We start from the raw sequence: 15,762 nt of genomic DNA on the forward strand, positions 1-15,762 counted from the left end.
GAAACTTAAATAATATGGAAAAATTACCTAATAAAAAAAGTCGGATTTCACAAGAAAAAAAATTTTATCTCGGTTATTTATGGAATATTCTCAACAATGTTATACCATTTTGAAAAGAGAATTGAACACACCAACTTTTAAGGTAACTTGCCGAAACATCGTAGTGCATTTTTTTTTTACACTACGGTTCATTGAATTAGAGTCAAATAAAATTTTTTAGTACTTAGTTGGGCAAAAAAGTAATATTTGCTTTAAAACTGATGCAGCTGAGCTAAAATTTTTTGTTATTCAAGGTTCCGTAACAAAAGAAAAAAATGAGAAAAATTAAGATTTGTAGTCACGGCATATGAAAAACCGTCGTGACCATTTTTTCGATTTTTTAACTCACAAAATATATGGCTGCGATTTTTTTTATTATTTTTCTGATAGCTGTAACCACCTACCCTATCTACCATTTTCATTTCGACGTTGACTTTTGGGACACCCTGTATATCAAGTTATGCATTCGTACAAAAAAAAGTTAAGATAACATTTTTCCATGATATTACGATGGTAGAGAATGCCAAAAAAGTGGGTCCCGGAAGTCCGACTGTCTGTCTGTCTGTCTGTCTGTATAAGGAGCTACAGCCTTAACGGATGGACCGATTGGCTTCAAACTTGGTATGTAGCATTTTTTGGAGACTCTCCAGAGGGGTTTTTGGAGTTAATTTTTTTGGACCAAAAATAACGTTACTTGTCATATACCGATTTTAGTAAAGTTGAAATTTCTCAAAAACGGCTCCAACGATTTTGTTTAAAAAATTAAAATGAAAGTCTTAAAACAAGGTACATCTTCCAATGAAAATTTTTTTTTTTGAAAATCATTTATTAACGGTACCTGCCATAGAACCTTTTTTTTAATTCGATATTCTCCGGCTTAGTCGATTTCAACGAAACTTTTTGTGAAGAAGCACTTATATAACTCAAATATAAGTCAAAAATAAAATTTGAAAAAAAATAATTTTTGGATTAAAAAAAAATTGAAACATTTTTTTTTTGAAAAATAAAATTTTCGACATTGTATTTTTTGGAAATTTTTTTTTAAGATGTCGATTAGTGATTTCTATAAAATGGCATACCAATTTTATTTTGAAACTTTTATTCCAAAAAATTATTTATAAAAAAATTTTTTTTTTTTTAAAGGCTCTAACAATTTTAAAAATTTTTTTTCTAAAAATGCATCTTAATATAAAAACTGCATACTTGTTTTGGAGGGCAATTAAATTTCAGATTTTGTTTCAGTTTAAATTTTACACCTGTTTATAGTTTTCGTTATAATGTTTAAATTTTTTTTATTAAGAAATAAATAACCTCATGGTAAAATTTGTAATGTTTTCTATTGTGAAAATATAAGTCATTAAACAAGAATTCAGTGAACTAAGTAGGTTTTATAAATAATGGAATAAACATTTACATTTCTCATTACATACAATTCAGGTTGTTTTTTGCAATACCTGTCCTTACATACTTTGATTTAATTAAATAATACGGAACAAACAATAGAACAATTTACAAATAATATATTCGTTTTAGGGCCAATTTTTCAATAGTCAGTTAAACAATCAGTTAGTACTTATTCCTAAGGATAGAGAAAAAATCAATTTTTCAACAGGCAGATATAGCTTATTCCTAAGAATAAATCTATCTGCTTCTTTCAGAGACGAATAAAATTATTCTAAGGAATAATCTCAATAAAAATATTGTGTCAGTTGTCAAAGCTGTTTTGAAAGAATTTTGAAAAAAATACAGTGGAAAACAAGAAAACAAAAACAATCATGAATAAAAATGACGTTTAATTTTAAATATTTTTGAATTTGACAATTTTTTTTTGTTATTCTGTAGAATGAATTATTCTTGATTGAAAAATTCAATGTTTTTATCTGATTGTTTATGAGTCTAATAACTTTATTCTTCGAACAGTTAACTGACTGTTTATTAGAAGATTGAAAAATTGGCTCTTAAACAAAAATAAAATAGAATAAAAATAATAAAAAAATATAAAAAGAATTTGTCAGGTGTGGGGTTCGAACCCACGCTCCCTCTCGGGAACCAGAGCTTAAATCTGGCGCCTTAGACCGCTCGGCCAACCTGACTTGTTGAGAGTACGGTATAATTTGTACAATATAAAACAATTCGAACATATTGCTTTGGTATAGAAAATTCATATTTGGAGATGTTTTCAATTTATTATAAATAGAGTATAACAGTTGTATTGTTATTGGTTTAGGTATTTGCTATTTCGATAAGCAAAGACATAATCCTTTGTATTTTTGTAAATAAATAAAATATTTGTTTCGTTTTTATAGTAAGTGTTGCCACTTTTGCTTTTAATTATTTTAAATTCTTTTGCGTTCATGCCTTTTCGTATTGATGTGATTCCAAAGAAGAAAAATGCATATGCATAGGTATAGCATTTTTCACAGTTCAATGAAGTTAACCGATAATTAAATCCAATTTAACATCCAAAATAAAAAATTCTAATTCTAAAATAAGTGATTTGATCATATCATTTTTTTCGAGGTTTACTCTTTTTTAATGTCAGTTTAATAATCAATTCGCAACACTAAATCTCTACTAAAACTCAAGGTGCACTCAATTCGCAACATTAAATCTCTACTAAAACTCAAGGTGCACTGTGGTGTATGTGTAACTTTTTTTTGTCATTCATCATGTTAAAGGTTAATGAAAATTGTTGTGTTCTCAAACAATTTTATCAGGCCATTTGATATTTGTTGATAATTATCTTATTTTTCAATTGCGTTTTCAAAAACTTCACCTAAAGAATATCAATAAATGCTATTGTTCTATTTCGATATTTAAAAATCAAGGTATACACTCTCGAAATTTTATGAAATTATGTCTCGCGAGTCGAACATTCGACTCAAGTCGAACAATTTTGGGAAACACTCATCTCCTTGTATTCCGATTATAAAACTACGAAGACCAGCCCGCAATGCAGTCAAAATAAAAAAAAATGATGTGACTATCATTTCTAAAACGCTAAATCGCGTATTAAAGACTCAATAAATTTGATTCTCCAATTTTTTTTAGCGATTCCCAAGTCATAATAGGGCCCTAAGTACTAATTTTTTTTCCAAAATACATTTCTCTCATCAGTTTTTAGTTAATAACAGAAAATCGGATGTGAAAAATTTTGTCGTTTTCGAGAAATTAAAAAACAAAACCATTTTTTTCTAAGAAAACAATTAATTTTTTGTGTTCACTCCAAACGTAAGTAAATGGCAAGAAAATACATATATTGAAACATCTAAAATTAAGAAAACACAGAAGTTCCAAATCTGAGTTTTAAGGTGGGTGATTTTAATACTTCGAACCCACATTTCTGTAAGGGAGTTATTCCAAAAGGCTTTTGCCTTGTCTTTCAAAAGCACATCCCCTTTTGTCCACTTTCTTCTTCTTTTTTTGTATTCATGACATATTTTCAACTTATGCAGCAATGTTTGCGTATTATCTACCAGTTATATTAACACCCTATTTTTTTTTATAATGGATTATCAAAATACGTTCCGTATGCCATATCCCAAAAACTGTAGTCATGATTTTCCCAGAGGGAATCATCTTTAATTGACTCTCTGCCTTGTCCATAATATGTAGACAGTGCCACTTATACATCTTTGTTTTTCCAAGAGTCCCTGTAATCAATTAACATCCTTTCAAAGTAATCTACGGTGGTCTCTCTGACAAACTACCAATCTAGGTATAATTTTCCATACGAGGTAAAACATTTCCTCCATGGCTTAAGCTCTTTCATTCCGTGAACTTTTTTCCTCGTTTGCAATTCTAGCATGTATTTTTTTTTGTCGTAGTAACAATCGGTTACATTTTTCGTAAATCATCTTGGCGACATCTCTTTTTTATTATACATATGTCATAATTGAAGAGCTTATCAATTCAAGAAATTATAAATCCATATTGAAACTCAAACACAGATAATTTTATAAATAGAAATCTTTTATTTTGTGTTATCATTTAATTTTACATAGTTTGCATACATCAATATTTTTTATGATATAATAATTAAATATTATTAATTTTATTTTCCATGCATTTTTTTTTTTGTTTGTAAATAAAATTTTAAATTGTACATCCTTTTCGCGCGAACATAGATTCAAAAAACCGTTTAATTTGAAACACAAGAAGAGATGCCATTTTTTACATTATTATATAAATTATAATTTTTTTCTTCTTTTTAATTTTCCATAAATTATTTTGAAACTAGTTAACTATAATATAATATTAGTTTTTCTCTTTTAAATATCTTGTTTCTTTCTGTATTTTAAAAATTTTACTATTGAAATATGGAAACATTTAATTTTAATTAATTTACTGTATATAAATGCATACATATAAATTGGTATGTTTTTAAACAGTTGGAAATAACATTTATTATTAAATTTTGTATATTATGGTATATTAATAATTTTGCAAAATACATAAGGAATGTATTTATGGAATTCAGTTAGTTTTAATTTCAATACTGTGATTAATTTTTTTTTTTATTTTTATTGTTTTAACCTACTCTTACATATTTTTTTTTAAATTATAGAAATAGATTTTTTTTAAACTTCGCAGAAACAGAAAACTATGTAAAACTGGTCGAAATGGACAAAACTGGTATAAAATGTGTGGGAACTTAAAGGCACTTTAACTGGATTTTTAGAGCTGAAAAATTTCTGTTTGCTGCGATTTAATTTATGTTTTTAAGAAAGAAAAAACGTATAAAATTTAAAATTCGATTTGAAACCCAAAAAATTAATAACAAAAGTCTTTGCGATGATGAATGTGACAATGAATGGTTGTCTTTTTTTTTTTTTATTTATTTAATGGTTGTTATTAGCACCCAGATTTTTATAAGGTTTGCCACCATTACGTTCCCATTCTCGATTGAATTCATGTTCAAGGATTTCGGCACCACGTTTTCGGGTGAGTCCTGTCTCTTCTAAGCTTAATTCACACATTTGCATATCATCAACACCTAAATAGGGGATACAAATTGTTGTTTATGAAAGTTTTAAAGAGACTTTATATTGAATTCTTACCAGCAACTAAAAGAATGGGAGCTTTATCAGCATGCAGTTCCATTTGGCGGGCAATCCATTGGCCATCAAAGTGAGCATACCATAAACCACGTTTCGCTATTTTTTTTTAACATAAAATTATTAGTTCGATGTTTAATACAATGATTGATTTTTAAAATTTACTGTTTTCTGGTGCATTGGCACGCATAAATGGTATGCGGAAGTACCGATGTTGGGCAGTTGTTATTTCTTGCTTGGGCTGTACTAGTGGCGGAGTTTTAAAAGCTGTAAACAAGAGTTTTGTTAGATTTGATTGAAATCATAGGAAAAATGTATTTCGTAATTACCTGCTTCCATCACACTTTTTGGAGCTCGTTCATTTTCATCCATTGTAGTGCGTTTGCGGTTCTTTGCCTTCCAGGCATGATATACCTTCAAGCGACGATGGAATTCATGTCGGCATGCCTGAAGGAGATATCGAAAAAAATAATGTAAATAAAAAATGAATGGTTTAATTTATTTATTGAACCTTAAAAAAAAAAACGTGTAACATAGAAAGAGATAAAAATTGTATTTTCATGAATATCGCAGAGTTGGACAAAGACAAAGCGGCTAAATATAGCCATTGAGCTTTGATAGACCACAAAAGAGGTGCTGAGACTGGTGGTTTGAAGTAAAAAATTAAATTACTTGTACATCAGCAAAGACAATATGGCAATTATTTCGATTAGACTGGGCTGGAAGTATCGACTTCAGAAACCCGAAATCGTAACGTAGATGACATTTTTTAGATTGTTTTTGATGTTTGCAATAGATTTTAAGTGCCGTTACAGTTCTTAGATCAATTTAGACATTTAGATATAATTCTAAATCGTCCCTCCATATGTTGTGTCACGTGCAAAACATTTAAACAACCAAGTTTAAGCGTTTATTCTTAATTAAAAAAAGGTCGCAGATACTAGTTATGTCTTGAGAAATAGGTACTTGCCTCAAAAGAAGTTTTACGTTGCAACAAATCCCATTTGTTAATTTTTTTTTAAATAAAAAATTGAAAAAATTGGAAAACGAACTGAAGTTATTTACAGAGAAGAAATGCGAAAAATCAATTCGGAGTGCGAAGCCAATAATTTGTGAATGTCACGTCTCAGTTGTACAACAAGTTAAATTTGCAAAAGATTGATTACTGCTTAAAAAACTGTGGCATAGAATTTTAAAAAAAAGATGAACCCAGTTGAAGATCAGTTTTTGTTACTTAACAGTCGTTGGCACCGATTCAAGACTTCGGTAGATCTAAAAAATCAGTTGTGTTGCAGAGTACTGTACTCGTTACCATCCAGCCAAACTTGTTTTTTTTTTTCTTTTAATAGGAAAGACTTATATCAAGCTAAACGCTTAACCTTTTATGACCAAAAATAATAAATTCTTTTTTTTTATTTTTTAGGTTGAAAAGTACAATAAAGCTAATAACGTTGATTGTTTAATGTTTCGAAAAAAAAAACGTTCATAAAAGAGAATTGTGTATGTTTTCTTTTGTTTTTAAAACTTACCTCAAGCAATTCAATATCACAGGAAGTGTTAATGGCGTCACGCAATTCAGAATACTTCCACTTGGACAAATCGTATTTTTGTTTGCCCAAGAGCTGTTGTTGAGCGCGAACGTTTTCTGACCTGAATAAATTAAAATATGTAAGTCAATTGAGGAATTTTACTGTGGAATTATTATTTTGCATCATGAAATTGAAAAGGAAGCATTTTTTTTACTTTACATACTAAATTGGCTTATAATTTTGTTTTTATTACCTAACAAATTGATTCAAGCAATTTCTCCATAATCAACAAACAATAATCAATAAACAAATAGCTATATAATACAGAGTCAGTACAGCCGGTGCATTATTTAAATAATAAAAAATATATACAATATTTAGCGTTTTAAAGCTTTTTTACAAGTATTTATATTAAAATGTACGTGTTTGTTTAAAAATAAACACTTTATAAATATTGATTTCTAACCATAAATGTTAAAATAATGCTTAGCAATTAATTTTTGTTTGTGGTTGCCTCCTATATGAATGATATGATTTACAGTGAAGTGATTAGAGGATTGAAGCTTCTCCTGCGATGATAATAATTTATTGTTCTATTAACAATAAAACGAAAATTATGGATAAATGATTTTGCATAGCAAAAAGAAACAAATATTAATAATTTTACTAACAAAGCATGATGGCTTTCAGAATTCTTTCTAACTTTCACTTACTTTTGATGAAAATGCGATACGAAGTTTGTAACTCCTCTAAAACTGAGGGAAAATATAGAAATTTTATTTTTGGTAATCATTGTTTAATATTAACCATAACAAATAAAACAAAACAAAATAAAATAACAAAAAACTAACTGAAATGTTCGACGAGTCTCAGTGTATTATCTTTAAAGCAAAGCTTATTAGCGGACCAGATGTTAACTTTTCTATTTTTGGTTATTTCACGCAATGGATGAAGGATAAAAACCCATTTTGTGGCACTAAGTTTGTGTTTTTGGGTGTGTTACGGAGTTTTGACATATTTGTTTATCTCAGCCCTTGTTTATAAACTCAATTTATAAAAGTTTCGGACATTAAAAATGATAAATCGTTGGTAAATTGCTTGAGATTGTAATGTCAAAATATAAAGATTTATCAAATACCAATTGATAGTTGGTAGCCGTAATAGGGTGGTTTAAACAATGGAATCTATAGAAACTATTACAAAAAACAGTCTGAAAATTTGAAGAATAATAAGTCAAATTTTTATTTCTCTGAGATGTGCAACGATATTGGCCAAGTGATTTGGCCCGAGAGTTTTTTTTTTTAGTTTTACCAAAAAATGGACGTGGTTTCGAAAATCGATAGAAATTTAATACTTAACATAAAATTTCCGACGAAACAACAAATTACTAAAGGCAAAATTGTTCCATAGAAATAAATATGTATTATGAGTGGCCAGTTTATAGTCTAAGAGCCCACAGCAAATTTTGGGAGTGGAGTGATAATCAAAATGTGAATACGCGTTCTAATAACTAATTTAAAAGTCTGGCAGCTTTAAATCGCAGCCTCATTTATGGTTTGCGGGAGAATAATTATCGCGAGTTTTCCAATAAATGTGAGTAGGCTAAATAAACACAAATTCGCATTCTGAATAGAACTCAAGATATAAGCTGTTTAAGAGGCTTTGTTTTGGAGACTTTTCTGTTTAATTTTTTGTTTGTTATTTTGAAATCAGAACTCTCCAAACTAAAGCCGATATGGTTAGTTTAAAACCCTTTGCTTCCTAGTGGTTTCAGAATGAAACCACCTATTAATTACTTTGATAGTTTTTTTTTACTAAAAAATGGACTTCTTCTTTTGTACTCTCAGCTCAAAACATTCCTTATACAATGTTATTACTAGTACAATCATTATTTTTTCATTTTAGTGTGTAATTAGAAAATATCGAAACTTTTTTTCAAAATATTTGTATTTTTTGCCGGGAGCAAAGGGTTAAAAAGCTTATATCTTGAGTTCTTTTTTTAGCATCTTCAAGATTGATGTCTTCAGGCTTAGGGAAAATAACAGAGCATCAGTCCTTATATTCAGAATATGAATTTGTGTCAATTTAGCCGACTCATATTATTTGGAAAACTCGCGATATTTAATCTCCCGAAAACCAAATAAGGCTGTGATTTAAAGCTACCAGACTATTGAATTTGTTATAAGAACGCATAAGGTTATAACTTATAAAACTGCATACTCACATTTTGGTTATCAATCCATCCTTAAATACTAAATAAAAATCATTCTAGGAGCTTCGCTAAACTTGGCTTATTTACAAATATTCTTGAATGAATTATAGTTCGGCTAAATTTGGAGAAAATTTCGTACGGGATTTATATTTTAGGTCGATTTGGATGATAGGAAACAATAAAAGGTTTTAGTCATTGCTTTTGTATCGAAGAATATTAGTAGATACGGAAGTTTTGCATTCAGTATTCACATCAAATAAAAAATGTATTGTTTACGGCCATATTCATTTGCTATAGTCACAATCTACACACAATGCACCTTGTTCTATAAACAGTATTTGTGGTTATTACTTTGTTACTATTTTATAAGATATAATATCTTTTTCATGCTGTATAACATAGAGTAAATAGAGAAAATACGTGTTGTGTTTGTGTGTGTTCTGTAGTTAAAAACTTAAATGTTAGGTAATTAAAAAAAAAAAAACTTCCTGAAAAAAAAATTAAATGTAAAAATATAACCGTGTGCTGTACCTGATAAGTTTGTTTGGCCCCATGGACGAAACTTCGCTTTGACCACTGAGAGAGAGAGAAATGTTAAATAAAATAAAAATGAGAATACAAAGTTTTTTTGTTGTTTATACAATATCAAAAGTAAAAATAATAAATAAATGAAAATAAAATAAAATTTACAAAAGAAAGAAGTTATTAGAATAAAGAACCAAATAAATAAATGTGTGCTCGCCAGATATGAACAAGAGAAAAGTAACGAAAATAAAATTGAAAAAAATAAAAACAAAAATTATTTATGTACAAACCAAAACCATAAATCGATAACCTCAACACATACTTCCTGATCACGGGCGGGCTATCATCCACCTGACCATTAGATTCACTAGCTAATCGCAAAGCCAATTCATGATCACGTCGTTCTTGTTCCAATTGTTGCCGATATTTGGCATCGTCTTCGGCTTCTTTTTGCAATTGGGCTTGGAGTGAAAGGGCAGCTCTACGGTCTTCTTCTTCTTGTTTCAGTCGTTGGATTTCTTCAGCCTTGCGACGGGATTCCATTTCGGTTTTACTGTAAATTGAAAAATTAAATTTAGAAGTGTTGTTTGTTCTTTATAGTTGAGTAGTGTTTTTTTTAGATTTTCTAAAAAAAATTAATGCTTGTGCACAGAATAGATTAGTGAGAACTCTTGTATGTATTTATTGTTGTTTTCTTTTCTAATATTTCCTCTCTATCGATTTCCTCACACTTCATATTAACGATATTTTAAATAACTAAGATCCCACATTATAATGTTAACAAAATAAACCATACAATTCGGTGCTGATAACTAAGTTGACATCATGCTCCAAGCAATGTTTATCCAGAAATGGAAAAAAATTAAAACTCTAATAGAAGTACTCTGTAATTAGGATCTAATAATTTAAGTAAAACTAAATCTAAATGGTGTCGAATGGTGTCAAGAGCTTGTTCAGTTTACTAGAAAAGCATCTCAAATATTATTATTAGGACTTGGCCTAATACGTTGGATCAAAACTGTAATTAACCAGCTCTGGCACCTGAATAGTTTGCAAAACATTATGCTGCTATTACTTCGACACCAAATGAAGCTTAAATGGGTCTTCCAAGAGCATAATAACCCAAAATACATCAGCAGAGCAGCCAAGCAATGGTTTCAAGATACTAAAATTGGGGTCATAAAGTGACCTGCTCAGTCTTTCAGACCTCAATCCCTTCTAGAAACTTTGGGGGTATATAAAAAAAAAAATGTGTCTAAAGCCAAAACTCAAATAACGGGAGTTATTAACCGTTACTGAGCAGTTTTGGTGATCTATAACACTTCAAAGATCTCAGGGACTTTAAGACTTCATAAAAGGTTGTTGCGAAGCGGTAATTAAAAAATAACGGTCATGGGAGCAAATACTACCTTTTCTCTAATAAAATACCGTTTAATTGAACTATTTTCGCCCTTGTTTTATTTAAATTTAATAGAAAAAGAAAGTCACTGCTATTATTTTGCTCGCTTTAATTTGAGGCTTATTTTGTCTTTGGATTATTTTTAAGCTTAATAGAAATAAATTAAATTCCATTTGTACTAAAATTAAATTTTAATGAAACTTAAGGAGTTTTACTTAAAAAAATTTCCAAAATCAAAGCTCTTTTAATGTTTAATGCTTTATTTAAAATATTTTCCAAATCGCTGCTATTTTTTGTTCGCATCTGTACGTACAGATATGTGTGAGGAAACCAATTCTAGAACAATAAATGCTCTTTAGGATTTATAAATCGGTTTTGAATTTTATCACAGCGAAAAATTCAGTCACTCTTCGATGGGTCTAAGGTGAAATTTTCCAACGAAAAAACATTAAGTACTAAAACTTTACTCATCAACCTACCATTTCCTATACTTTCGCCTATCTCACAATCGATTAATTTTTGTACTCATCACGCAAAAGTATTAAATGGGTTCCAAATTATATCTTATAAGTAATCTTTAAAATTGTTTAAGTCTTCTTCGCTCAGCCGAGCCGGTTTGAAGGTTGGAAGCAATGAGAACATTAATCTCATGCAGGCGATGAAATTCTTCAACTTTAATGTTTCAACAATTGACGCTGCTTCTTTATTTAATTTGGTGCGATATTTGACAAGTATGAAGCTTATAATTCTGGCCTCAATCTTAAAAAATTCACAAGGACCAGTTAAAAAAAAAAAAAAACAAACAAACAAAAAACTGACTGACCCCTAAAAAATGTTTAAGGTCCTAAAATGGTCTTTAAAAAATCTAACAAAGGAAGTTTTTATTTGTAACCAACAAGAAACTAATACAAAAAGTATTCCACATACACCACAGTGACCATTCAAATGTTAAAAATAAGTGAGGTTGGGTGGACCAGCAGAGCAGTCGTTTTTAAAAGCCAATTCAATAACTAAGTCTTCTATCAGTTTTCATTAACTGATACTTAAAAGTGCATAAACATATTTTCGGCCCTTGCTTAAAAAAGTGTAGAATTTAAAATCCAAAATTTAAAAAAAAAATTAGACGTCTTTGATAGACTTGCGAGAAAATACATCCTGAACTATATCACTCGCCTTACTGAACTCAGACTTAACAATTTCGCCCCCATCATAGTTTAATTTGTATACAAAATCTATTTGATTAGAACTGATGGAAGACACTGAATGACAAAAGAGAAAAAGGCAATACACTACCACAGCATTCAGGATAAGAAATATACGAAAAAATAATTCAAGGCTGTCAAACATCTATGTGTCTTTTCAGTTGTACACCGGTACTCGGTTTCTCATATTGTTTAGAAGAAATCAAAACTTGTGAAATTCGTGCACAACGGATTTATGTACGATTTGTATAGATTTAGTGAAAAAGACACAAACCAAAACCAGCTAAGAATATCATTCATATTTCAAAATAAGGAACTCTTGGACTATCTCAGACCAGACGACACTAAAAGAAGAATTAATCATAAACTTGAGACCTCCCACTGCCTATTAATACTTACGTGTAATCGGCAAGGTACATTTCGTAAGAATTTGGTCTACTAACTTCATTGTAACACCGTTCATGTTTCAAGATTAATTTTTTTTGAATGAATGCACATTATGTATTCACTTACAGTTTTTTATTCTCCTCGTCTTCACGATTTCTTCGTTCTTCTTCTTCTTTTGCACGACGTGCAGCTTCCAGTGCTTCTTGAATTTTTCTAAGTCTTTCTTGCTCTTCAGCTTGCTTTTGTTCCTAAAACCAATTAACAATTACAAACCGTATTCAAAAATATTTTATTTTTTATAACAAATACCTCCAATTTGCTATTCAAAGCCACTGTAAGCTTATTCATATTGCCAGTGATTTTATTCATAAGATCATCAATTTCTTTCGCCTTGATTTTCGGATTTGCCTTTATCGATACAAAAAAGTAAAGTTAATCATTTCAAATCAGATGGAAGCGTTTTATTAATAACTTACCCTAATTTTCTTAATTGCATCATCAATTTGTGTTTCAAGAGAGTTTACTTCACTTATGATACCCTCTTTGCCAGCCTTAAGTTGGTTTGCAATATCAACAGTCTTTGCTGCACTCGAACGAATATTATTGATTTTAGTAATTCCATGAAGTCTTGGACGATGTTGTTTCCTTGCTAAATAGCCGCGAACAACTTTCTGTATGACAAGCACACATTTGTTACGATATTTAATACGATTCTTTACTGTGGATGGAAATTCAAAGTTATCAATCACGTTGAAAGGGTAGAATGAACAGAAAATATAAACTCACATTTAATAACACAAACAGCTCCCAAAGTAGACTTTACCCATCTGGAACGAATCAACCATTTCTTAACCTTTGCGACAATTGCTTTAAGATTTTCTGGATCAGATTTCATAATTCGATCAAATTCTATAAACTTTCCAGGTCTAAAGAACACTCTCGTTATACCGAACTTAAAGTCTTTCGAACTTAAATTCAGTGATTGCAACATAGCTTCACAAAAAGTTCTGGGAGCTAATTTGGCTAGCTCAGGAGGAAGATAGGATTTGTACATGTTATACAAATCGGCAAATGGTACACGTGATGGATAACCATGTTCCATAAGTTCTAGTACTGAAATTGTACCAGAACATTTGAGTTGACCCAAAGCGAGACCTCCCTCGAAGTCACGATCAATCATTTTGCTGTTCGGTTTGATGCAACGAATAAAGTTTGTACCCTACGAAAAACAAAATCATTTCAATGCTTAAATAAGATTATTAAGGAAGAATCTTACATTCTTTTCAAGCTTTTCCATAAGTTCAGCAAGTTGTGTCTTAAATTTGGATCCAACGGATATGAAATTGAGTTTTCCGCGGGAAATATTGCTACCAGATGGGAAAAGCGACTTAAGCAGAGGATTTTCACATTCCTGGACGAGTCCCTCGAGCGAAGCATGCAAAGCATCGTTGTTCTTCTCGATAAATTGTTCCTACAAAAAAACAACCCGCCTTCAATTTATTGAAAAGGTAATACAAATTTATTATTCTTACCGTTTTATAGCACACAGCTCCAGCAAAATGTCTCACCAGGAAACCCTCCTCATCACGAAGAGTTCTATGTGCTTTTAACCGTGAAGAGCGTGGAAATCCTAAACGAAAATGTCCTGGCCAAGCTTTATGAACTTCATCAGTAAAATGCATAGCTGAAGGTTTCGGCAATTTACTCTCCTCATCCAGCAATGTGTAAATACCATTTGCCTTGGACTCAATCAATTCAATTATATCCTGATTATCAGTAAATTGAATTTCAGGAACATTCAAACCTTCTCGTTTATATAATTCTTGTTCGTTCTTGAGAATGTTATCGTTGAAGAACTTTTGTAATTTTTCATTGCAATAATTAATGCAGAATTGTTCAAATGAATTCACTGTGAAGTACTCAAAACCAGCAATATCGAGTACACCGATGTAATAGCTTGAAGCTTTGAAAGGAATACTCTGATTGATGAGAAATACAATGCGATCAAAGACTCGACTGTAGATAGCTTTAGCAAGTGCATCTCGTGCATTACTAGCTTCGTAGATCTTCAAAGGTACCCTAAAAAAATATATTGTCAATTAAAGTCTTCTCTGTGGTGTTCTATTAAACTTACATAATAACAGTTCCCTTAATACCACCTCCTTTGCTTTGCATAACTCTGGATACCAAAGCTTGACGCAGCTCAAACGGATCAACACCGAGCAATTTTGAAGTAACGGTCAATGATTTTTCTGATGATTGTGAAACCTGGCAGCCGCCACGAGCATCATCGGGAATTTCTTCGAATGCAATATTTCCCAAATGAAGGACAGCAGCTACTAGAGAGTATATTTCCAATTTACTATCTCCGCTTAGACCCAGACGACCAAGAGCATTGTCCAATGCTTGAAAGTGTTCGTAGTCATCAATAATGGGATCTTTCAATGGACCTTTCGAGTTGTGATCGCGAGATTTTTGCGATGATGGAATGAGTTTTTCAGTTTTAGCTTTAGCAAAGTATTGAGTACAACCAGAGAGGTACTGAAATAAAAAAAAAAAAGTTAGCATATTAATTAATACGAAGTGTAAATGTCCTTATACAATTATAGATTATGGATGGTTTAAACATACAGGTGAAATCTTTTTTATCGGAATGGATAGCCTCTTATTGTTGAATCAAACGAATTGTAGCAGTTTGCCAATAGATCCAATAGATCCATTGCACCAGCTATTGATCTATTACATATCTTTGTATTCTGTCTTTGTATGCAAAGAACATGGGCGACAATCAGGAAACGTACATGAAAAATTTAAGGTACCGCCATCAGAAAAACAGTTGAGTGGGTAAGAAGTTTCAGAAAGGAGATAAATTCTAAAACTGGGGCACATTAACATTTATTTTGTAGGTTTCAGACTTGAATCTATCCAATACCACCTGTATTAAACGGTTCGAAAGGTAGTTTCTACACTCAGAGAAAAAATAACTGTTTTAATAGTTAAAACCGGGTTAACTATTTTAAAAAGTCATTATTGACTAATTAAATAGCCAGATATAACTATTTTTGAAATTGAGTAGATATTTAATAGTAAATTTGGATAATACGAGTACTTCGATTGACTTTTAAAATAGTCACAAATATCTATTTTTTTAACTATTTCAATAGTTATCCCAATTATTAACTATTTTTTCTCTGAGTGTAACGAGAGATTCATCTACTCCATAAGCACTCATTTTCTAAAAAAGAGCTTGATGCCAATCCTATCAAATGCATTTAAAATATCAAGTGCAACAATCAGAACGGTAGGTGGATACTATCCGGTCCAGCAGATTTGTGTAAAAGATTTTTGAGGTAAAAGATATTAATTTCAAGAATGCAACTTTAATGATGAAAGACGGCATTGAAAGGGACAC

The 15,762-nt window shown here is 30.5% G+C and overlaps 1 protein-coding gene and 1 non-coding gene across 7 annotated transcripts in view; both read right to left on the minus strand.

Moving 5' to 3' along the window:
* Positions 1–2,048: 2,048 nt before the first annotated feature.
* Positions 2,049–2,132, minus strand: Trnal-uaa (transfer RNA leucine (anticodon UAA)). Its single transcript has one exon. It is a non-coding gene; the product is annotated as a tRNA-Leu (tRNA).
* A 2,250-nt stretch (positions 2,133–4,382) lies between these two features.
* Positions 4,383–15,762, minus strand: part of LOC129917122 (myosin heavy chain 95F) — a 40,880-nt gene continuing 29,500 nt past the window's right edge. The window contains exons 7-21 of one of the 6 annotated variants that reach the window (XM_055997477.1): positions 14,485–14,891; positions 13,883–14,429; positions 13,627–13,821; positions 13,137–13,569; positions 12,827–13,068; positions 12,660–12,758; positions 12,477–12,598; positions 9,685–9,915; positions 9,369–9,413; positions 7,339–7,380; positions 6,626–6,746; positions 5,426–5,543; positions 5,262–5,363; positions 5,100–5,195; positions 4,383–5,035 (exon numbers count right to left, since the gene is read on the minus strand). In XM_055997477.1, the coding sequence (XP_055853452.1) occupies positions 4,881–5,035; positions 5,100–5,195; positions 5,262–5,363; positions 5,426–5,543; positions 6,626–6,746; positions 7,339–7,380; positions 9,369–9,413; positions 9,685–9,915; positions 12,477–12,598; positions 12,660–12,758; positions 12,827–13,068; positions 13,137–13,569; positions 13,627–13,821; positions 13,883–14,429; positions 14,485–14,891 (2,955 nt within the window). In that variant the 3' untranslated portion in view covers positions 4,383–4,880. Of the gene's footprint in view, positions 5,036–5,099; positions 5,196–5,261; positions 5,364–5,425; positions 5,544–6,625; positions 6,747–7,338; positions 7,381–9,368; positions 9,414–9,652; positions 9,916–12,476; positions 12,599–12,659; positions 12,759–12,826; positions 13,069–13,136; positions 13,570–13,626; positions 13,822–13,882; positions 14,430–14,484; positions 14,892–15,762 lie in introns of those variants that run through there. The other 5 variants (XM_055997480.1, XM_055997479.1, XM_055997481.1 and 2 more) reach the window with 5 other exon arrangements.

This window comes from Episyrphus balteatus, chromosome 3 (genome assembly GCF_945859705.1).
Source record: "Episyrphus balteatus chromosome 3, idEpiBalt1.1, whole genome shotgun sequence".
Taxonomy (NCBI): Eukaryota; Metazoa; Arthropoda; class Insecta; order Diptera; family Syrphidae; genus Episyrphus; species Episyrphus balteatus.